This window comes from Leiobunum rupestre, chromosome 1 (genome assembly GCF_980474605.1).
Source record: "Leiobunum rupestre chromosome 1, qqLeiRupe1.1.hap1, whole genome shotgun sequence".
NCBI classification, from domain to species: Eukaryota; Metazoa; Arthropoda; class Arachnida; order Opiliones; family Sclerosomatidae; genus Leiobunum; species Leiobunum rupestre.
The window spans coordinates 42,199,596-42,224,124 of record NC_143384.1 but is presented as its reverse complement, the minus strand read 5'-3'; the positions used below and the strand labels follow the sequence as shown (position 1 = coordinate 42,224,124).

General features: G+C 31.7%; 1 protein-coding gene across 1 annotated transcript in view; it reads left to right on the top strand.

Annotated features, from left to right (window-relative positions):
• Positions 1-21,746, top strand: part of LOC149962966 (protein kinase C-like) — a 105,448-nt gene extending 83,702 nt beyond the window's left edge. Inside the window, exon 3 of the mRNA XM_090170409.1 lies at positions 21,592-21,746. Coding sequence (XP_090026535.1) covers positions 21,592-21,740 — 149 coding nt within the window. The 3' untranslated portion in view covers positions 21,741-21,746. The remainder of the gene's footprint in view (positions 1-21,591) is intronic.
• Positions 21,747-24,529: the final 2,783 nt, after the last annotated feature.

The window sequence follows — 24,529 nt, the reverse complement described above, 5'->3', positions numbered from 1 at the left end:
AACTTGCCTGAAAAGCAAATACCCTGGTGGTAGGCCAACCGCTGAACTTGTTGGCCCACCACCAGGGTATTTGTTTTTCAGGCAAGTTAATTTAAGGGGGACAGGCAGAAGCAAACCTAGGCCTTTAAGCAGTAAAATGTTTTTAGTTAGTGTGAAATGCGGAATGGAATTTGAATCTGAAAATATTGTTGCAATCCTCAGATCCTGACTGTACTCAGTTCCTATTACCGCTCTGAGAGCGCTCCGAGATCGACCTACTACTTAAGCAGGATGTATACTATAAAATGGAATTTAAAGGGGAACAGTCAAGCTTTAACCAGATAGATGGCCCTATAGCCCATTAAAAACTAAAATTTATGGCGAAAACCGCATAAAAAATATTGAGTGGTTAATGTTTAATAAAATAAAGAAATTTCGGAAAATCGAAAAGGGTGCGTCCGCCGCGACACCTGGTGAGAAGTCGGTGAGACAGAAAAACAACGTAAAAGCGCGCGCTGCTGAAGACGCAAAAAAATTGTTTTGCACGCGCGGCGCGCTCCAGTTAAAAGCAGTGATGGTAAGTCGTTAGAAATTTCCCATATCTAGGGAAATGTTTACCCCTAAAAATCCAAAAAGGGAAAAGGGAAATCAGACTAAAAATTTGCGAAATTTAGGGAAATTCGACGTAGGGTGATTTTAAAGTGAAGCTACTAATCTAAATAATCACAATATTTAAAATAATTGATTTAATTTTATGAAAATATTAAAAGAGTAATTTTAGCAAGAAAGCTTAATGTTTTCTATTAACCCCTGCAATTTTGCTTTCCACTTTTTCGTTTTATTATCGAGGAGTCGTCTGCTCCTCGAAATGGTGATTGTGGTCGCGTGCAGTGTGAGAAATTATATAACCAATTATAATTAATCTAATAATTTCTAGTTTCTAGTCATCTAACTCTGTTGATTAAACTAATGGGGAAAAGTAAAAAAAAATCGTTATTTTGTGTAATAACGTAATTTTTTCAGCTAATTATTCTATTACATATAAAGCAATGAAATGTATTAAGATAAATTTGGGGTGTATAGTTTAATATTGGTTACCTAGACGGCGCTATATTAAATATCACTTTCTGAAGGCTAATAAATAAACTAGGGAAGATTTTGGTCAAGAAGGGAAATTTTAAGTCCCTGTGAGGGACATTTCAATTTGGCGACTTGACATCACTGGTTATAAGAGACCTAATCCTAATTTGCGCGATTTTAAAAGTTAGGATAGTTCGCAAATCGCTCATACGGGGTTAAGGGCGCTAGCGGCAGCCCCTAAGATGGCGGTGACAATTCAAACCCAAACCCCTGGCGTTATTTTTCGTTTCAACCTTTTGGGCCAAAAGCTATTTTTTCAAGACAAAATAAGGTACGTGTCAGTATAATGAATGTCTTGTTAATCTTTTGATACGGGAATAAGGTCATATTTGGAAAAGCTTGGCTGTTCCCCTTTAATTTAAAAAAAGATGTTCAAATATTTTATCTGACTTTTGGTTGATAGATAATCGGATAAAACGTTACGCATCCGGAAGTCACAAACCAGACAATATAATTTATTGTTTCAATTACTAATTATTTAAAGCAACTGTCGGCTCTATGATTATGAAAAGTCCTCTTTATTAGAAGTGACCGTGAATGTTTCCGATTTAAAAAAAAGCGACTTTACTGGAGAGCGTGGTGCCATCTATTAATGGCAAAGATAGTTAAAATTCAAAATAGCCTAATGATAACGTCGTCAGAGAATCCTTGCAGAGTATTATAGTTAGACAACTTATACTCTACTTGGTTGTATTATATATCCCGTAATTATATTATGTACATTATTTTTAAAATACATAATAAACATTAATTATATGTACATTATGCATATTTTATCATACATCTAATATTCATTATGTTATATATAAAATAATTATTATTATTAAATAATAAAATTACAGAACTATGTTCCGAATTTCATATTAATTGTTAATTAATATTGTTATAAGCTTTCAATATGAAATTTCGATTGCTTTAAAATGTGCATAACAAAATTGTTCCCCTGTGGGTCGCCCCACCGTCATCTGAGTGGCACCCACGCGGTAGATAATTACAAGCAACGAAGCTACATTCCCCTTTCTGGCATTTTGAGAAATGTTCCTTTTGTTCATTAGTTGGCTCCGGCGGTGGGCTAACTCCCCCCCCCCCCTCTCGTATGGTGATAAGGGGGGCGTCTTTTCAGTTTCAGCCATCCGACCCCTCACTGATTGCCTCCACGTATTTATTATTCAAAAATGGAAACGACAACTTGGAAATCGATTTTACGCCTTTGCTCCCTACTGCCCTGCACGACTTCACTTTGAGTCTCCGCGCGCTGAGCAAGTTTCAGGGTTGCCAGAGTTTGGGAAATGGGTTTAAAAACGCCAGATAATGGTCAGGGAATTTGTAAAATGTCAACAAAAGTAGAAATTTAATTTAGTTTTGTATTTTTATTAAGGTAATTTTACTAGAGTTGATGATATTTTATTCTGTGATAATATTATTAATTAATATTATTATTATTCTTATTATTGAATAATAACAAGTAAAACAGCCAATTAAACAATTTTAATCTAAAACTAATCAAACTAAAGCTTTAACTTTTAGATCCTAGAGGATTCGAATCTTGAATTTCTATTTAATATTTTTCAATTTAAACCACGAATTCACATCTAATTTAGTGTAAAGGTTAACTTCTGATAAAAGTAAAATATGAGTTTAATTTTGGCATTGAAAAGGTGATGTAAAATGTCTAAGAATGGCCCATAAAATTACACTCTGAAAATATATTAATAATAACCACACAGGCCTTAGTCAACTAGTGACTTGTCAAGACAATTGCCGGTGGCCGGGTTAAATTGCGCAGGAGGGTGGTGGCAAGCCCTTCAAGCCAACAGCTCCCTACACTTTCTATTACCTCAGCAAGTTTTTTTGGAAAGGGGAAACTGAAATCTCGGGGGGAAAACCCCTCAAACCAGCAGGGAGAGAACTCGCAAACTCAACACAGGAGTGGTTCCGAGTTTTCACCCAGCGCTACAAGCTAGGATCGAACCCGGCTCCTCTTGTGCTAAACACTTACGTACAGTTAAAGTGGGGCAACTATATTATGTTACATATATTTATACTAAAGGACATCGCACTTCTTCTATGGGATTTGGCTTTCTACAGATTTTTTTCAAATTGAAACATGTTGTTGGGCTTGATCAAAGGAGCAAAATTGTCCATTGCCATTTTTCCCTAGCTCTTATAGTTTGTCCTGTATCAGCGGTCAAAAGTGGACAAAACTTAGCATTCCCGGCCCATAGGTTAGCCCTCTACGTTCGCCCGTCGCTAGTCCAGGCTCACTATTAAAAGAGTTTTCTTGCCAAGATTTTTACACCTCTACTCGCCTCTACTTCATTATTATTTCTTTTCTCGCAACTTATTATTCGATGAATTTTCGTACGTGGAATTATTTGATATTCAATATTTTATGAGCAAAAATAAAATAAAATAAAACATAACATAACATAAAAGAAATACTTCGGAAATCAGAATATATATGATTAACCGTTTCGTTGAATCCCACATTCAACACTCGCTGATAGGATAGAAACAGTCACTCCACAACAGATCAAACACTTATTTATCGATACAGTCACATAGTCAGTCATAGTCACGGTCACACGACAGTTAAAACTCAATATTTAACTATGTATTTACTGTGTTCGTTCATCTTGCGATCAGAACGAAACCAAATCCGACGCTCTGTTTTGGGTAGCACCCCGAATCTTGGCAAGAAAACTCTATTGACAGTAAGTCCGGACTAGCGACGCGGAAACGTAGAGCGCTAACCGATGGCCCGTGACTTCTTTTAACAAATAGACTATACTAAGTTTTGTCCACTTTTGACCACTGATACAGGACAAACTATAGGAGCTAGGGAAAAATGGCAATGGACAATTTTGCTCCTTTGATCAAGCTTAACAACATGTTTCAATTTGAAAAAAATCTGTCGAAAGCCAAATCCCATAGAAGAAGTGCGATGTCCTTTGAAGTAAATTTTTTAACCTCTGATAAATGTCAAATGTTTAGCAACCCTGTTATCGATAAAAATCTTTATAGTAAATAACGATATCTCAATGTTGTGTTAATTTCTAATGGTCTATTTTGAAACCCTACTCAATTCACGTATGGGTCACATAAGCTACTTCCAAAAAAAAATAGAGCTTCTACTGGGTTCCTTGAAAAATACCAAATTTATTGGTACTTTTGTCACTGTATCTAGTTGCTAGAAAATATACAACCATCGGCCAAATTATCTAGCCACGTAGTGAGTGAGTGGGTGGGTTGTGGTTGAGTTGAAAAGCGACCTTGTTATTCAGTGGCTACTGCACTCGCCCTTTAAATGATCTATAATCCCAACAAAGAGCGACTGTTATCGGTCGATCCATAATTACATCGTACTTGCTGCTAGACTCGCCCGACTCCAAATCAATAACGAACTCAATTTTGTAGTTTCACTTATTTTTCCACCCTCTCTACTTGTAGAGCCCAAAGCTTTTCAAAACTATCATTTAAGGGGTCTTTCGCAAATTCGCAAACGCCAGAACAAATCGACTTTTCAATTCCTCGCTTAAAGGGAGTGTGAACTTGGTGTAAACTCCGAACAACACAACTCCATCCGCGTCTGATTATAGGGTTAAATGTGAAGTAACAAAAGTTAAGTTCTTTAAGGGGGAAGACTACAGTGGCCATTGTCTACTTTCGCGCTATTTCAAGCTGAACGTTTTTAATTTTGTATTTTAACTTATAAAATGAATATTTAAGTGTAGAACAGCCTCTTGTTTAGTGACTGAAGTAATTTTGACAATTTTAAATTTAAAAGTAATTAAGTTATTACGTTTTAATTCGGACCCCCGGAGCTAAACAAGTTGGGCAAGCGCCTCAACTACCCTTTAGTTAGGACCTTATGTCTCGTTAACTATTAATATTAGAATTATCAAAATTATTTTAAGTACTAGAGGAAGGTTCAGCCTAATAAGAAAAATATAATTAAATGATGTATTTGTTAAAACAGAAACGTTCCGCTTGAACGAAAAAGAGGCTTTTACTGTATTCTTCCCCCTTAAAACTTGAATTTTTTGTAAGGGTTTTTATGGGGAAGATTTTCCTATATAATCCTATTTTTTAAGAGATTTTTTACCTATTAATACCTATATGCTGTATTAATTTCCTATAATTCCAGTAATTTAAAACAAAATCGCCGTGAGCCAGTGGATGATTTGTTAATTAAAAACTTGAATTTTTTGTAAGGGTTTTTATGGGGAATATTTTCCTATATAATCCTATTTTTTAAGAATTTTTTTACCTATTAATACCTATATGCTGTATTAATTTCCTATAATTCCAGTAATTTAAAACAAAATCGCCGTGAGCCAGTGGATGATTTGTTAATTAAATATGTATTTTTATGCATCTAGATAACTAATATTTTTATAAATGGGAAAAAATAAATATTAAATTCCTAGTGTGTACCTGGAAATAATTTTAAATTTAGGTGCCCAAGTTTTCAATCATTAAGATCATTTTGAAAACTGGTATCACCGGCATTGCCAAGATCGAGATCGTCCACTTGGGTACCTCTGTGATATATATTTATATTAATACCTAGAAAAAGTAAAGGGAAAGTCGGGTAATTTTGAGAAGTAATAAAGTCAGGGAAAATCGGGAAATATTGAACTAGTAAAAAAGTAGGGAAAGTCAAGTAATTTTGATAATTAGTAAAAAAAAAGTATGAAAAGTCAGGTAGTTTTGAGAACTAGTAAAAAAGTAGGGAAAGTCAAGTAATTTTGATAATTAGTAAAAAAAAAGTATGAAAAGTCAGGTAGTTTTGAGAACTAGTAAAAAAGTAGGGAAAGTCAAGTAATTTTGATAATTAGTAAAAAAAAAGTATGAAAAGTCAGGTAGTTTTGAGAACTAGTAAAAAAGTAGGGAAAGTCAAGTAATTTTGATAATTAGTAAAAAAAAAGTATGAAAAGTCAGGTAGTTTTGAGAACTAGTAAAAAAGTATGAAAAGTCAAGTAATTTTGATAATTAGTAAAAAAAAAGTATGAAAAGTCAGGTAGTTTTGAGAACTAGTAAAAAAGTAGGGAAAGTCAAGTAATTTTGATAATTAGTAAAAAAAAAAGTATGAAAAGTCAGGTAGTTTTGAGAACTAGTAAAAAAGTAGGGAAAGTCAAGTAATTTTGATAATTAGTAAAAAAAAGTATGAAAAGTCAGGTAGTTTTGAGAACTAGTAAAAAAGTAGGGAAAGTCAAGTAATTTTGATAATTAGTAAAAAAAAAGTATGAAAAGTCAGGTAGTTTTGAGAACTAGTAAAAAAGTAGGGAAAGTCAAGTAATTTTGATAATTAGTAAAAAAAAAGTATGAAAAGTCAGGTAGTTTTGAGAACTAGTAAAAAAGTAGGGAAAGTCAAGTAATTTTGATAATTAGTAAAAAAAAAGTATGAAAAGTCAGGTAGTTTTGAGAACTAGTAAAAAAGTAGGGAAAGTCAAGTAATTTTGATAATTAGTAAAAAAAAAGTATGAAAAGTCAGGTAGTTTTGAGAACTAGTAAAAAAGTAGGGAAAGTCAAGTAATTTTGATAATTAGTAAAAAAAAAAGTATGAAAAGTCAGGTAGTTTTGAGAACTAGTAAAAAAGTAGGGAAAGTCAAGTAATTTTGATAATTAGTAAAAAAAAAGTATGAAAAGTCAGGTAGTTTTGAGAACTAGTAAAAAAGTAGGGAAAGTCAAGTAATTTTGATAATTAGTAAAAAAAAAGTATGAAAAGTCAGGTAGTTTTGAGAACTAGTAAAAAAGTAGGGAAAGTCAAGTAATTTTGATAATTAGTAAAAAAAAAGTATGAAAAGTCAGGTAGTTTTGAGAACTAGTAAAAAAGTATGAAAAGTCAAGTAATTTTGATAATTAGTAAAAAAAAAGTATGAAAAGTCAGGTAGTTTTGAGAACTAGTAAAAAAGTAGGGAAAGTCAAGTAATTTTGATAATTAGTAAAAAAAAAAGTATGAAAAGTCAGGTAGTTTTGAGAACTAGTAAAAAAGTAGGGAAAGTCAAGTAATTTTGATAATTAGTAAAAAAAAGTATGAAAAGTCAGGTAGTTTTGAGAACTAGTAAAAAAGTAGGGAAAGTCAAGTAATTTTGATAATTAGTAAAAAAAAAGTATGAAAAGTCAGGTAGTTTTGAGAACTAGTAAAAAAGTATGAAAAGTCAAGTAATTTTGATAATTAGTAAAAAAAAAAGTATGAAAAGTCAGGTAGTTTTGAGAACTAGTAAAAAAGTAGGGAAAGTCAAGTAATTTTGATAATTAGTAAAAAAAAAAGTATGAAAAGTCAAGTAGTTTTGAGAACTAGTAAAAAAGTAGGGAAAGTCAAGTAATTTTGATAATTAGTAAAAAAAAAGTATGAAAAGTCAGGTAGTTTTGAGAACTAGTAAAAAAGTAGGGAAAGTCAAGTAATTTTGATAATTAGTAAAAAAAAAGTATGAAAAGTCAGGTAGTTTTGAGAACTAGTAAAAAAGTAGGGAAAGTCAAGTAATTTTGATAATTAGTAAAAAAAAAAGTATGAAAAGTCAGGTAGTTTTGAGAACTAGTAAAAAAGTAGGGAAAGTCAAGTAATTTTGATAATTAGTAAAAAAAAAGTATGAAAAGTCAGGTAGTTTTGAGAACTAGTAAAAAAGTAGGGAAAGTCAAGTAATTTTGATAATTAGTAAAAAAAAAGTATGAAAAGTCAGGTAGTTTTGAGAACTAGTAAAAAAGTAGGGAAAGTCAAGTAATTTTGATAATTAGTAAAAAAAAAGTATGAAAAGTCAGGTAGTTTTGAGAACTAGTAAAAAAGTATGAAAAGTCAAGTAATTTTGATAATTAGTAAAAAAAAAGTATGAAAAGTCAGGTAGTTTTGAGAACTAGTAAAAAAGTAGGGAAAGTCAAGTAATTTTGATAATTAGTAAAAAAAAAAGTATGAAAAGTCAGGTAGTTTTGAGAACTAGTAAAAAAGTAGGGAAAGTCAAGTAATTTTGATAATTAGTAAAAAAAAGTATGAAAAGTCAGGTAGTTTTGAGAACTAGTAAAAAAGTAGGGAAAGTCAAGTAATTTTGATAATTAGTAAAAAAAAAGTATGAAAAGTCAGGTAGTTTTGAGAACTAGTAAAAAAGTATGAAAAGTCAAGTAATTTTGATAATTAGTAAAAAAAAAAGTATGAAAAGTCAGGTAGTTTTGAGAACTAGTAAAAAAGTAGGGAAAGTCAAGTAATTTTGATAATTAGTAAAAAAAAAAGTATGAAAAGTCAAGTAGTTTTGAGAACTAGTAAAAAAGTAGGGAAAGTCAAGTAATTTTGATAATTAGTAAAAAAAAAGTATGAAAAGTCAGGTAGTTTTGAGAACTAGTAAAAAAGTAGGGAAAGTCAAGTAATTTTGATAATTAGTAAAAAAAAAGTATGAAAAGTCAGGTAGTTTTGAGAACTAGTAAAAAAGTATGAAAAGTCAAGTAATTTTGATAATTAGTAAAAAAAAAGTATGAAAAGTCAGGTAGTTTTGAGAACTAGTAAAAAAGTAGGGAAAGTCAAGTAATTTTGATAATTAGTAAAAAAAAAAGTATGAAAAGTCAGGTAGTTTTGAGAACTAGTAAAAAAGTAGGGAAAGTCAAGTAATTTTGATAATTAGTAAAAAAAAGTATGAAAAGTCAGGTAGTTTTGAGAACTAGTAAAAAAGTAGGGAAAGTCAAGTAATTTTGATAATTAGTAAAAAAAAAGTATGAAAAGTCAGGTAGTTTTGAGAACTAGTAAAAAAGTATGAAAAGTCAAGTAATTTTGATAATTAGTAAAAAATAGTGAAAAGTCAGGTAGTTTTGAGAACTAGTAAAAAAGTAGGGAAAGTCAAGTAATTTTGATAATTAGTAAAAAAAAGTATGAAAAGTCAGGTAGTTTTGAGAACTAGTAAAAAAGTAGGGAAAGTCAAGTAATTTTGATAATTAGTAAAAAAAAAGTATGAAAAGTCAGGTAGTTTTGAGAACTAGTAAAAAAGTATGAAAAGTCAAGTAATTTTGATAATTAGTAAAAAAAAAAAGTATGAAAAGTCAGGTAGTTTTGAGAACTAGTAAAAAAGTAGGGAAAGTCAAGTAATTTTGATAATTAGTAAAAAAAAGTATGAAAAGTCAGGTAGTTTTGAGAACTAGTAAAAAAGTAGGGAAAGTCAAGTAATTTTGATAATTAGTAAAAAAGTATGAAAAGTCAGGTAGTTTTGAGAACTAGTAAAAAAGTATGAAAAGTCAAGTAATTTTGATAATTAGTAAAAAAAAAGTATGAAAAGTCAGGTAGTTTTGAGAACTAGTAAAAAAGTAGGGAAAGTCAAGTAATTTTGATAATTAGTAAAAAAAAGTATGAAAAGTCAGGTAGTTTTGAGAACTAGTAAAAAAGTAGGGAAAGTCAAGTAATTTTGATAATTAGTAAAAAAAAAGTATGAAAAGTCAGGTAGTTTTGAGAACTAGTAAAAAAGTATGAAAAGTCAAGTAATTTTGATAATTAGTAAAAAAAAAAGTATGAAAAGTCAGGTAGTTTTGAGAACTAGTAAAAAAGTAGGGAAAGTCAAGTAATTTTGATAATTAGTAAAAAAAAAGTATGAAAAGTCAGGTAGTTTTGAGAACTAGTAAAAAAGTATGAAAAGTCAAGTAATTTTGATAATTAGTAAAAAAAAGTATGAAAAGTCAGGTAGTTTTGAGAACTAGTAAAAAAGTAGGGAAAGTCAAGTAATTTTGATAATTAGTAAAAAAAAGTATGAAAAGTCAGGTAGTTTTGAGAACTAGTAAAAAAGTATGAAAAGTCAAGTAATTTTGATAATTAGTAAAAAAAAAGTATGAAAAGTCAGGTAGTTTTGAGAACTAGTAAAAAAGTAGGGAAAGTCAAGTAATTTTGATAATTAGTAAAAAAAAGTATGAAAAGTCAGGTAGTTTTGAGAACTAGTAAAAAAGTAGGGAAAGTCAGGTAGTTTTGAGAACTAGTAAAAAAGTAGGGAAAGTCAAGTAATTTTGATAATTAGTAAAAAAGTATGATAAGTCAGGTAGTTTTGAGAACTAGTAAAAAAGTATGAAAAGTCAAGTAATTTTGATAATTAGTAAAAAAAAAAGTATGAAAAGTCAGGTAGTTTTGAGAACTAGTAAAAAAGTAGGGAAAGTCAAGTAATTTTGATAATTAGTAAAAAAAAGTATGAAAAGTCAGGTAGTTTTGAGAACTAGTAAAAAAGTAGGGAAAGTCAAGTAATTTTGATAATTAGTAAAAAAAAGTATGAAAAGTCAGGTAGTTTTGAGAACTAGTAAAAAAGTATGAAAAGTCAAGTAATTTTGATAATTAGTAAAAAAAAAAAGTATGAAAAGTCAGGTAGTTTTGAGAACTAGTAAAAAAGTAGGGAAAGTCAAGTAATTTTGATAATTAGTAAAAAAAAGTATGAAAAGTCAGGTAGTTTTGAGAACTAGTAAAAAAGTATGAAAAGTCAAGTAATTTTGATAATTAGTAAAAAAAAAGTATGAAAAGTCAGGTAGTTTTGAGAACTAGTAAAAAAGTAGGGAAAGTCAAGTAATTTTGATAATTAGTAAAAAAAAGTAGGGAAAGTCAGGTAGTTTTGAGAACTAGTAAAAAAGTAGGGAAAGTCAGGTAGTTTTGAGAACTAGTAAAAAAGTATGAAAAGTCAGGTAGTTTTGAGAACTAGTAAAAAAGTATGAAAAGTCAAGTAATTTTGATAATTAGTAAAAAAAAAGTATGAAAAGTCAGGTAGTTTTGAGAACTAGTAAAAAAGTAGGGAAAGTCAAGTAATTTTGATAATTAGTAAAAAAAAGTATGAAAAGTCAGGTAGTTTTGAGAACTAGTAAAAAAGTAGGGAAAGTCAAGTAATTTTGATAATTAGTAAAAAAGTATGATAAGTCAGGTAGTTTTGAGAACTAGTAAAAAAGTATGAAAAGTCAAGTAATTTTGATAATTAGTAAAAAAAAAAGTATGAAAAGTCAGGTAGTTTTGAGAACTAGTAAAAAAGTAGGGAAAGTCAAGTAATTTTGATAATTAGTAAAAAAAAGTATGAAAAGTCAGGTAGTTTTGAGAACTAGTAAAAAAGTAGGGAAAGTCAAGTAATTTTGATAATTAGTAAAAAAAAAGTATGAAAAGTCAGGTAGTTTTGAGAACTAGTAAAAAAGTATGAAAAGTCAAGTAATTTTGATAATTAGTAAAAAAAAAAAGTATGAAAAGTCAGGTAGTTTTGAGAACTAGTAAAAAAGTAGGGAAAGTCAAGTAATTTTGATAATTAGTAAAAAAAAAGTATGAAAAGTCAGGTAGTTTTGAGAACTAGTAAAAAAGTATGAAAAGTCAAGTAATTTTGATAATTAGTAAAAAAAAAGTATGAAAAGTCAGGTAGTTTTGAGAACTAGTAAAAAAGTAGGGAAAGTCAGGTAGTTTTGAGAACTAGTAAAAAAGTATGAAAAGTCAGGTAGTTTTGAGAACTAGTAAAAAAGTATGAAAAGTCAAGTAATTTTGATAATTAGTAAAAAAAAAAGTATGAAAAGTCAGGTAGTTTTGAGAACTAGTAAAAAAGTAGGGAAAGTCAAGTAATTTTGATAATTAGTAAAAAAAGTATGAAAAGTCAGGTAGTTTTGAGAACTAGTAAAAAAGTAGGGAAAGTCAAGTAATTTTGATAATTAGTAAAAAAAAAAGTATGAAAAGTCAGGTAGTTTTGAGAACTAGTAAAAAAGTAGGGAAAGTCAAGTAATTTTGATAATTAGTAAAAAAAAAAGTATGAAAAGTCAGGTAGTTTTGAGAACTAGTAAAAAAGTAGGGAAAGTCAAGTAATTTTGATAATTAGTAAAAAAAAAAAGTATGAAAAGTCAGGTAGTTTTGAGAACTAGTAAAAAAGTAGGGAAAGTCAAGTAATTTTGATAATTAGTAAAAAAAAAAAGTATGAAAAGTCAGGTAGTTTTGAGAACTAGTAAAAAAGTAGGGAAAGTCAGGTAGTTTTGAGAACTAGTAAAAAAGTATGAAAAGTCAGGTAGTTTTGAGAACTAGTAAAAAAGTATGAAAAGTCAAGTAATTTTGATAATTAGTAAAAAAAAAAGTATGAAAAGTCAGGTAGTTTTGAGAACTAGTAAAAAAGTAGGGAAAGTCAAGTAATTTTGATAATTAGTAAAAAAAAGTATGAAAAGTCAGGTAGTTTTGAGAACTAGTAAAAAAGTAGGGAAAGTCAAGTAATTTTGATAATTAGTAAAAAAGTATGATAAGTCAGGTAGTTTTGAGAACTAGTAAAAAAGTATGAAAAGTCAAGTAATTTTGATAATTAGTAAAAAAGTATGATAAGTCAGGTAGTTTTGAGAACTAGTAAAAAAGTAGGGAAAGTCAAGTAATTTTGATAATTAGTAAAAAAAAGTATGAAAAGTCAGGTAGTTTTGAGAACTAGTAAAAAAGTAGGGAAAGTCAAGTAATTTTGATAATTAGTAAAAAAAAAAGTATGAAAAGTCAGGTAGTTTTGAGAACTAGTAAAAAAGTAGGGAAAGTCAAGTAATTTTGATAATTAGTAAAAAAAAGTATGAAAAGTCAGGTAGTTTTGAGAACTAGTAAAAAAGTAGGGAAAGTCAAGTAATTTTGATAATTAGTAAAAAAAAAGTATGAAAAGTCAGGTAGTTTTGAGAACTAGTAAAAAAGTAGGGAAAGTCAAGTAATTTTGATAATTAGTAAAAAATAGTGAAAAGTCAGGTAGTTTTGAGAACTAGTAAAAAAGTAGGGAAAGTCAAGTAATTTTGATAATTAGTAAAAAATAGTGAAAAGTCAGGTAGTTTTGAGAACTAGTAAAAAAGTAGGGAAAGTCAAGTAATTTTGATAATTAGTAAAAAAAAGTATGAAAAGTCAGGTAGTTTTGAGAACTAGTAAAAAAGTAGGGAAAGTCAAGTAATTTTGATAATTAGTAAAAAATAGTGAAAAGTCAGGTAGTTTTGAGAACTAGTAAAAAAGTATGAAAAGTCAAGTAATTTTGATAATTAGTAAAAAAAAAAGTATGAAAAGTCAGGTAGTTTTGAGAACTAGTAAAAAAGTAGGGAAAGTCAAGTAATTTTGATAATTAGTAAAAAAAAAAGTATGAAAAGTCAGGTAGTTTTGAGAACTAGTAAAAAAGTAGGGAAAGTCAAGTAATTTTGATAATTAGTAAAAAAAAGTATGAAAAGTCAGGTAGTTTTGAGAACTAGTAAAAAAGTAGGGAAAGTCAGGTAGTTTTGAGAACTAGTAAAAAAGTATGAAAAGTCAGGTAGTTTTGAGAACTAGTAAAAAAGTATGAAAAGTCAAGTAATTTTGATAATTAGTAAAAAAAAAAGTATGAAAAGTCAGGTAGTTTTGAGAACTAGTAAAAAAGTAGGGAAAGTCAAGTAATTTTGATAATTAGTAAAAAAAAGTATGAAAAGTCAGGTAGTTTTGAGAACTAGTAAAAAAGTAGGGAAAGTCAAGTAATTTTGATAATTAGTAAAAAAGTATGATAAGTCAGGTAGTTTTGAGAACTAGTAAAAAAGTATGAAAAGTCAAGTAATTTTGATAATTAGTAAAAAAAAGTATGAAAAGTCAGGTAGTTTTGAGAACTAGTAAAAAAGTAGGGAAAGTCAAGTAATTTTGATAATTAGTAAAAAAAAAAGTATGAAAAGTCAGGTAGTTTTGAGAACTAGTAAAAAAGTAGGGAAAGTCAAGTAATTTTGATAATTAGTAAAAAAAAGTATGAAAAGTCAGGTAGTTTTGAGAACTAGTAAAAAAGTAGGGAAAGTCAAGTAATTTTGATAATTAGTAAAAAAAAAGTATGAAAAGTCAGGTAGTTTTGAGAACTAGTAAAAAAGTAGGGAAAGTCAAGTAATTTTGATAATTAGTAAAAAATAGTGAAAAGTCAGGTAGTTTTGAGAACTAGTAAAAAAGTAGGGAAAGTCAAGTAATTTTGATAATTAGTAAAAAATAGTGAAAAGTCAGGTAGTTTTGAGAACTAGTAAAAAAGTAGGGAAAGTCAAGTAATTTTGATAATTAGTAAAAAAAAGTATGAAAAGTCAGGTAGTTTTGAGAACTAGTAAAAAAGTAGGGAAAGTCAAGTAATTTTGATAATTAGTAAAAAATAGTGAAAAGTCAGGTAGTTTTGAGAACTAGTAAAAAAGTAGGGAAAGTCAAGTAATTTTGATAATTAGTAAAAAATAGTGAAAAGTCAGGTAGTTTTGAGAACTAGTAAAAAAGTAGGGAAAGTCAAGTAATTTTGATAATTAGTAAAAAATAGTGAAAAGTCAGGTAGTTTTGAGAACTAGTAAAAAAGTAGGGAAAGTCAAGTAATTTTGATAATTAGTAAAAAAAAAAGTATGAAAAGTCAGGTAGTTTTGAGAACTATAAATAAAGTGACGAAGAGTCGGGTAATTTAATTTTTGTTTCCCCTAGAAAATCTTCACTTAGATATTGGTTTTAAAATTTACCAATTTCTTCTCAAAACAATTCTGGAAATGTTAGGCAATTTTAATTCTAAAAAACCTGTCAACCCTGTATGTGACGTAACCTGTTAAAGTGAACCCTCCCTTACCCCTGTCACATTTAGTAACTCTTCGTACAAGCCCACCTCCGCCCTAACTGCGTGACGTAATTTATATTCTGTCTAAAATATTGGAAAAAGTGTGGATTTGTCGATTTATTCTGAACATGACTTTGCCGGGCAGGCTCGTGTCCGTTTTGGGGCGGTCGGTTTGGGGCTTTCAACGACCCCTTCAAAAGGGGGGTTGGCAGGGGGGAGGAGAAGACCTCTTCACTGACATCAACTGTCGGTTATCGGGACACGGAAACTCACTCCATTCGGCCTGGTCAAGTTAAAAGCGCGAGCCCTTCAATGAATATTGTTTAGCAGTGCCGCTACTTTGTCTCAGAAATCAAGAGGGGAACTTGACACCGAAGTTATCGGTTAAATTTGAATACTTGTACATAGAGTTGGTAATTTGTCGGAAAAATTTCCGCGAATCGGAAAAATAATTTTTTGAAAATCATTGAAACTACCACAGGAATAGAAGGTCCTGCCTTTGTACGTGCTTTACTAACAAGGAGACGACCCGAGGTGTTACACACCGATTTTGTTCAAACTCGGGGGATTGGTAGACCTTCGTGTAACTTGAAAAATCCTAAAGGGAATTTATTCAATGGGCAACGGGTTTGCCATGACAACGAAAATTGTTTTTGACAACATAAAATGGATATTTTCCCATTAAAAATAACATGGGATTTAGACCGATTCCAAAATAACATGGGATTTAGACCGATTCCAAGGTCCCCCCTGTGAAAGATTTTAAAAAATTGAAAAAATTTTAAAATACCAAAATTATAAAACAATTGTTAAAAATTGACGAAGAAAATCAAAATTGATCACATTTTGATCAATTTGAACCAAATGGGTGAAAATGAACCGATATGGCTTAAATAGGAAAAATTTCCATTTTATGTTGTCAATGACATTTTTCGTTGCCATGGCAAACCCGTTGCCCATTGAATAAATTCTCTTTAGGATTTTTCAAGTGACATGAAGGTCTACCAATCCCCCGAGTTTGAACAAAATCGGTGGGTTACACCTCAGGTCGTCTCCTTGTAAGATGACACGGGCAAAAGGTTCTCTCTTCATACCCGGTTATCTCTGGTCCAATCAAAAAAAGCTTTGGAAATGACGGCCAATTAGATTCAAGCGGAAATGAACGGGGAACCTTTTGCCCGTACCAAGCCCGTAACGTCGACTCTTTCTATTCCTCTTGTAGTTTCTATGGGAAATATATACAATTTTTTAAGGGATTCTAGACTAATGTTGTAAGTCAGAAAATTTTCCGCGGAAAATGACCGAGGCCTTTTTTTTTCGGAAAATGTTCCGTATTTTTCCAACAAAAAAAGTTTTAATTCCATGATTAGTCTAATATTGTTTGCAAATTTAACTAAAGCGGCATTTTCGCCTCATTTATTCGAATCTAAAAGTAACACTAAACCTATAGACTAGCTTTAAACTGATTAACAATGTAACACTAATAATGTTTTGTAGTATGTTTACTGATATTAGACATTTTATATCGATAGAGTTAAAAACACTAAAAACCCTTAAAAAGTTATTTATGTTTAAATTTTTTATTTTTCTGATTTGCGGAAAATCTTCCTGGAAAATTAACAACACTATTCTAGACTAGTTTAGAGATTTAGTTTCACTTTCGGATTAGAAACATTTAGTAAAATTAATTTTTTAAAGGGCTTAAAACGATAATGAGGGAAATTTCGCTGCTCAAAAGAGCAAAAAGAGAAGTGAAAATTTGACCGCTATAAAACGCGTAAACGCGAGCCGTCGCTTAACGAAAATGCCCATCAACTCGCATTGCAGCCTACACTGGCTTTTAAAAAAGGACGGACAACTTTTTAATCAGACAGAAAAAGTGACGAACAGCAGTGGCAGTTCTAAAAGGAGTTCTGTCGTAGGTTTTCGTTAGTTGCGTCCGCGGTGTCTAGGGGGCGCAACTCTCGTGTTATCGATTAGCGGGTGTTAATGGAAGTCGGAGAGGAGTTTTTCTCCCCTGTAAGAAGATTATGGAAGGCTATGTAGCCTGCCCAAACAAGTTTCGGTCAACATGGCCGTTAATTAACCCCGGGTGGCCCTTGGCGCGCCAAATATGATATTAGTATGATAAAAACCTCCCAAAGGCTCATTCGAACCCCCGACACCCTAAAGTCTACTAATGTTTCTAATCTAAGAGTTCACCAAATATTAAAAAAAAAACTGTTCGTTTTTTGGATGCTTGTTCTTAGAAGTATATAGCATCTCTTAAGACGTAAGTGTTATTCTAATTTTTTCTACTTGACGCAAAAATCTCCGTTACGCCTAGGACGAATTTTTCTACTCGACGCAAAAATCTCCGTTAGGCCTATCACGAATTTTTCTACTCGACGCAAAAATCTCCGTTAGGCCTATCACGAATTTTTGGGCCTAACTCCAGTTTTTCGACTCGACGCAAAAAGTCTCGATTAGGCCTAACTCCAGTTTTTCGACTCGACGCAAAAATCTCCGTTAGGCCTATCACGAATTTTTGGGCCTAACTCCATTTTTTCGACTCTACGCAAAAAGTCTCGATTAGGCCTAACTCCAGTTTTTCGACTCGACGCAAAAATCTCCGTTAGGCCTAGCACGAATTTTTCTACTCGACGCAAAAATCTCCGTTAGGCCTATCACGAATTTTTGGGCCTAACTCCAGTTTTTCGACTCGACGCAAAAAGTCTCGATTAGGCCCAACTCCATTTTTTTCGACTCGACGCTAAAAGTCTCGATTAGGCCTAACTCCATTTTTTCGACTCTACGCAAAAAGTCTCGATTAGGCCTAACTCCAGTTTTTCGACTCGACGCAAAAATCTCCGTTACGCCTAGCACGAATTTTTCTACTCGACGCAAAAAATCTCCGTTAGGCCTATCACGAATTTTTCTACTCGACGCAAAAATCTCCGTTAGGCCTATCACGGATTTTTCTACTCGCGCCAAATATGAGATTAATATGATAAAAACCTCCCAGAGGCTCATTCGAACCCCCGACACCCTAATGTCTACTAATGTTTCTAATCTAAGCGTTCACCAAATATTTAAAAAAAAACTGTTGGTTTTTTGGATGCTTGTTCTTAGAAGTATATAGCATCTCTTAAGACGTAAGTGTTATTCTAATTTTTTCTACTCGACGCGAAAATCTCCGTTACGCCTAGCACGAATTTTTCTACTCGACGCGAAAATCTCCGTTACGCCTAAAGCCGAGTTCCCACTTGACGAATTTTCGAGACTTTCGCGACGAATTTAATTTTCGTCGTAGCTTTGAGCTTCACTAAATTTCATTCGCATGCGTCAATTCGCTTCGCGAAAACTGCATTTTTCGCTAAGTGGAAACTAGCCTTTACACGAATTTTTCTACTCGACGCGAAAATCTTCGTTACGCCTATCACGAATTTTTCTACTCCACGCAAAAATCTCCGTTACGCCTATCACGAATTTTTCTACTCCACGCAAAAATCTCCGTTACGCCTATCACGAATTTTTGGGCCTAACTCCAGTTTTTCGACTCGACGCAAAAAGTCTCGATTAGGCCTAACTCCAGTCAACACATTAGTACGTCAAAAACGTTGAGCGTTACGCGAGTTAGTGGGAACTAAGGCTTAAGCTTAGTTTACAATAGCACTCGTCATAACATATTTTTCTTTACGCGCGTGAAATCGATTGTAGGTCCGAAAGTTGAATGACGTGCTAGTTGAAACACCAGTGTTTGCGTCGACGCTCCTACCATCGCGGCTTTTTGCCCTTTTGAAAAGCAGCCTATTACAAGGACAACATAAAGAGTAGCTTGTAGATCCAGGCTCTATGAATTGAATAGTTTTTCACTTTTTATTGGAGCGTATATTCGATAACTGGACGTGTAAAATTATTCCTCAACTGAAAAGTTTCCAAAAATGGCGTTTACAGGTTTTTGAACAAAGGCAGTTAAATGGTTTTTGATACTACCTCTCGACAAGCGAGGGCGCCACCCCACAATAGTTATCTCCGCTTTCAACTTGAGTTATTAAAGGGCCACAGAACCGTTTTAACATGAGGAAATTGGGCTTGAAAAAGGCTAAAATTTTATGGAGCGAATACTTCAAAGTAAAAAGTGTAAACTTAATTTTAATAAATCTAAAAAAAATTAATAATAATCTGATCGTAATCAAAAAACTTTAATAGGTGTTTCTATAAAATAAATAAAAAAATATAAAAGTATAAAACGTTTTTATCTGCGTCACGAGCGCCAGTTATTTAAGTGCTTCACTTGCACCTAAGTGACGTAGACAGAACGTAATTCAAGGTTTCATGGCTGTTTTTCTTGAGAAATTGATTAATAATTTGAGTGCACCACTAATGTAAACTAAAAATTAAATTTTTCTTCATTTGAATTATAATTATTAATTAAAATTAAATTTAGTTTGCTCTGAATTGACATTGCTGCAGAAAATTTTCATAAATACATTGAATTATTAAAAGTTATTTAAATGTATAATTTTGTTAAATAGCTTTATTTAAATCAGGTAACCTTGTTAGTCCTAGAACAAGCCCAAATAATTTAGTATTCCTAATTTGGAAATATTTCTACCTCCTTTGCCATGACAGCCATACTTGGAGTAAAATAATGTTAAGGCTTTCAATACACGATACATTTCCATCGAAGATTCGTACGAACTTAAAAAAAACAGAGAAATTCCTATTTTTTTAAGCAATTGGGGAAATTCCTATTTTTAAACAATTGGGGAAATTCCTATTTTTAAACAATTGGGGAAATTCCCATTTTTGAACAATTGGGGAAATTCCCATTTTTGAACAATTGGGGAAATTCCCATTTTTGAACAATTGGGGAAATTCCCATTTTTGAACAATTGGGGAAATTCCCATTTTTGAACAATTGGGGAAATTCCCATTTTTGAACAATTGGGGAAATTCCCATTTTTGAACAATTGGGGAAATTCCCATTTTTGAACAATTGGGGAAATTCCCATTTTTGAACAATTGGGGAAATTCCCATTTTTGAACAATTGGGGAAATTCCCATTTTTGAACAATTGGGGAAATTCCCATTTTTGAACAATTGGGGAAATTCCTATTTTTGAACAATTGGGGAAATTCCTATTTTTGAACAATTGGGGAAATTCCCATTTTTGAACAATTGGGGAAATTCCTATTTTTGAACAATTGGGGAAATTCCTATTTTTGAACAATTGGGGAAATTCCTATTTTTGAACAATTGGGGAAATTCACATTTTTGAACAATTGGGGAAATTCACATTTTTGAACAATTGGGGAAATTCACATTTTTGAACAATTGGGGAAATTCACATTTTTGAACAATTGGGGAAATTCACATTTTTGAACAATTGGGGAAATTCACATTTTTGAACAATTGGGGAAATTCACATTTTTGAACAATTGGGGAAATTCACATTTTTGAACAATTGGGGAAATTCACATTTTTGAACAATTGGGGAAATTCACATTTTTGAACAATTGGGGAAATTCACATTTTTGAACAATTGGGGAAATTCACATTTTTGAACAATTGGGGAAATTCACATTTTTGAACAATTGGGGAAATTCACATTTTTGAACAATTGGGGAAATTCACATTTTGAACAATTGGGGAAATTCACATTTTTGAACAATTGGGGAAATTCACATTTTTGAACAATTGGGGAAATTCACATTTTTGAACAATTGGGGAAATTCACATTTTTTGAACAATTGGGGAAATTCACATTTTTTGAACAATTGGGGAAATTCACATTTTTTAAACAATTGGGGAAATTCACATTTTTTTGAACAATTGGGGAAATTCACATTTTTTTGAACAATTGGGGAAATTCACATTTTTTAAACAATTGGGGAAATTCACATTTTTTTAAACAATTGGGGAAATTCACATTTTTTTAAACAATTGGGGAAATTCACATTTTTTAAACAATTGGGGAAATTCACATTTTTTAAACAATTGGGGAAATTCACATTTTTTTAAACAATTGGGGAAATTCACATTTTTTTAAACAATTGGGGAAATTCACATTTTTAGACAATTGGGGAAATTCACATTTTTAGACAATTGGGGAAATTCACATTTTTAGACAATTGGGGAAATTCACATTTTTAGACAATTGGGGAAATTACCATTTTTAGACAATTGGGGAAATTACCATTTTTAGACAATTGGGGAAATTACCATTTTTAGACAATTGGGGAAATTACCATTTTTAGACAATTGGGGAAATTACCATTTTTAGACAATTGGGGAAATTACCATTTTTAGACAATTGGGGAAATTACCATTTTTAGACAATTGGGGAAATTACCATTTTTAGACAATTGGGGAAATTACCATTTTTAGACAATTGGGGAAATTACCATTTTTAGACAATTGGGGAAATTACCATTTTTAGACAATTGGGGAAATTACCATTTTTAGACAATTGGGGAAATTACCATTTTTAGACAATTGGGGAAATTACCATTTTTAGACAATTGGGGAAATTACCATTTTTAGACAATTGGGGAAATTACCATTTTTAGACAATTGGGGAAATTACCATTTTTTAGACAATTGGGGAAATTACCATTTTTTAGACAATTGGGGAAATTACCATTTTTTAGACAATTAGGGAAATTACCATTTTTTAGACAATTAGGGAAATTACCATTTTTTAGACAATTAGGGAAATTACCATTTTTTAAACAATTAGGGAAATTTTTATTTTAAGAAAAAACAGGAAAATTTCTATTTTAAGAAAAAACAGGAAAATTTCTATTTTAAGAAAAAACAGGAAAATTTCTATTTTAAGAAAAAACAGGAAAATTTCTATTTTTTTTTTAAATTGGGGGAATTCCTATTTTTTTTTTAAATTGGGGGAATTCCTATTTTTGTAAAAAATCAGGGGAATCTATGAATGTTTAGAAAGTTTGCCCTAATGTCATTTTATTGTTCTATTTTGCAGTATGCAGTTTTGTGGTTCACAAACGATGTCACGAATTTGTGACTTTCAAATGTCCCGGTGCCGACAAAGGAGTCGATTCCGACGTGAGTACATTTCGACATTTCTCAATTTTCACTCGTGTGTGTCGCTTACAACCAAAAGTAACATAATAGACCGAAGTATAACCCCGCGGTTAGTCGTTTACTTCATATTTATTCAGTGACGCTAAAAGTTTTCGAAATAACGCCACCTTTCCAAAGGAAAATAACAATTTTGAAAAATAAGGATGATTTATTGATTTGAATCTTTAATTTAAGTACAGTAAATTCTGAAGATAGTTATTTCACATTTGGGATCTTGTAAATTCTTTTCATCAATCTGTATTTTCATATTATTATCCAATTAACCAGGGGCCCTCAGGTCCTATAATTCCTATAAAATCCTATATTTTATCCAAAAGCTTGAGAAATCTAATCCAAGTGGCCATACATTCCATTGAACTTAACAATATGAACTTTGAGCTCCTATAATTCCTCTAAAATCCTATATTTTCAAAAATGTCCTATAACATCCTATTATTTTTTTAAAATCGCTAACAAATCCTATAATTTTGATATTTTGCCCATTTCAAATCCCGCCAAATATCCTATACAAAGTCATTCTAGTCTTTACTTTAAGATGGTTAGCTACTAGTATATTTTTGTTATAAAATGGTTAAATGGTTTTTCTTTAAGTGAAATCAAAGATTTATTCCACTAAATATAGATTTTTTCAAATGCATAAAGTTAGTAAATTAAATAAGATATATAGTCCTATCAAGAATGTATTTATTTATACCTAAATATAAATAAATACATTCTTGGTCTTATAAAATAATATAATTTATTAATTTTGGAAAAAATAGTAAGTTAAAGTCCTATATTTTTAGAAATATAATCCTATTTTTCCTATAAAAGAAATTGAAGATTTGAGTGGGGTCCCTGGATTAACTCATCTTTCCTCGTATTTTTAATTGTTGTTAAAGTTGCCTAGATCAGGGTATAATATTTTACTAATATAAAGTGTAATTCAGTTTTGACTTGGTTTCGCATTGATTTTGTAAAATTCGTCTCCATGTTCTTACGGGCTTCCCCACTTTTGAGTATGGGGGCATAGATATAGAACTCCATACCCCAGATTCGAATTTAGAGAGCTTTCCGATTGACTGTTTTGTAACAAAGCGATTACCCACTTCTGGCACATGACCTCCGAAAAATTGGTCTCCAGCGGTTGTTATAGTTGGTAGGTAACTATGTGTGTAATTTTCCGTAGTTTCAGCTGGAATTGGATAACTGATTTCTAGAGTACGAAGTCAATATTATCTTTGTTGAAGATAGCTTTGATTACATTTTATATAAAGTACGAAACCTGACTAAATTGTCGATTAAATTTTTAAAACAAGCCTTTGAAGTGAACTAACGGTATCTCGTTGAGTATTTTAATATCCTGTTGTAAAATTTTGTTATATTTGGAAATATATTCATTTCACGTAGGGTACCTTAGTTATATGCTAAAAAAAGCCAAATTAATGAAATGTATAGTCTACTAATAAACCAAGATTCCTAAAAAACCACTATGATAACCATAGGTGTTTTTTTTTTCGCCTGTCAGAGCACAAAGTGTAAACTTTTTACCCTAAAACGTTTTATTCGCCAGTTCTCGGGGTAAAATTTACCCTGTCCCGAATTTTGTTCGCTTGAACCAGAGCTCAAAGGTTGCACTTTTTACTCCTTCTCGAAAGGAGGTGTAGAGGGAGTAATCTAGCTTATTTAGAAAATTCGACTGCTTAAATTTCGTTTCACGAAAACATGACTGGTTTTGAACATTTTCACATGTGGCAAGCTTAACGAAAAGTTAAGTTAAATGCTATTTAATGGCTTTAAAAGTAGCTTGGTGACTTAGGCCCAAGGTGGCGCCTTGGGTATTAGCATAGCTGATTATTATTATTATTATTAAATAAATGAGAAAAATGAGTCTTATATTGATGACCTCACCACCGGTCGCCATCTTAAAACTACTGCTGCTACGGCAAATAAATAACCTCTAACTACTCCCTTCTTACTCCAACTCGTTCCAACTCGTTTTTTTCGTCAAGATAGAATTGGAGTAAAATGACGTCATAGGGCTACACTTTTTAACCTGCTCAAAAAACCCAGAACAGGCGAAAAAACCACCTATTGTTGTCGTAATGTTTTGTTCAAGATGGCGGCTCCCACATCAGGGCGCGAAACAGTGTCTAGACTAGTTTTGGTTGCAACTCGTCAACGAAAGTTATCCGCAATTTTATCGAGTGTATACAGTGCCGTATTTCCGCCTAGGCCAACCTAGGCCGTGGCCTGGCCCTAGGGGCCCTCCAGTAGGGTGGTTCAAAAAAATGCAAATATCGAAATGTTTTGGTGCACATGGATTTTCCTGTTCATTTTGATGAGAACATGACCCACGAAAAATTTTAAGTAAATGCATTAATAATAATAATAATAATAATAATAATAATAATCAGCTAGGCTAATACCCAAGGCACCACCTTAGGCCTAAGTCATCAAGCGACTTTTGAAGCCTTTAATTCAGGTGGCCGGGTTACAATGCGTAGGAGGGTGGTGGCAACCCCTGCATGCCACACGATCGAGCCAACAGCTCCCTACACTAACTATTACCGTTAACCTCAACAAGTTTTTGTGGAAGGGGAAACCGAAGAGCTCGGGGGAAAAACCCTTAAACCAGTGAGAAGAGAACTTGCAAACTCAACGCAGTAGGAGTTGTTCCGAGTTTTCACCCAGTGCCACAAGCTGGGATCGAACCCGGCTCCTCTTGCTGCGAGGTGAAAGTGCTAACCACTCCGCCACCCCACCTAGGACTGCCTCAACGAGGTAAAGTCTTACCACTATGAACTAACCCATTTATAAGCAAAAATCAGTTTTGT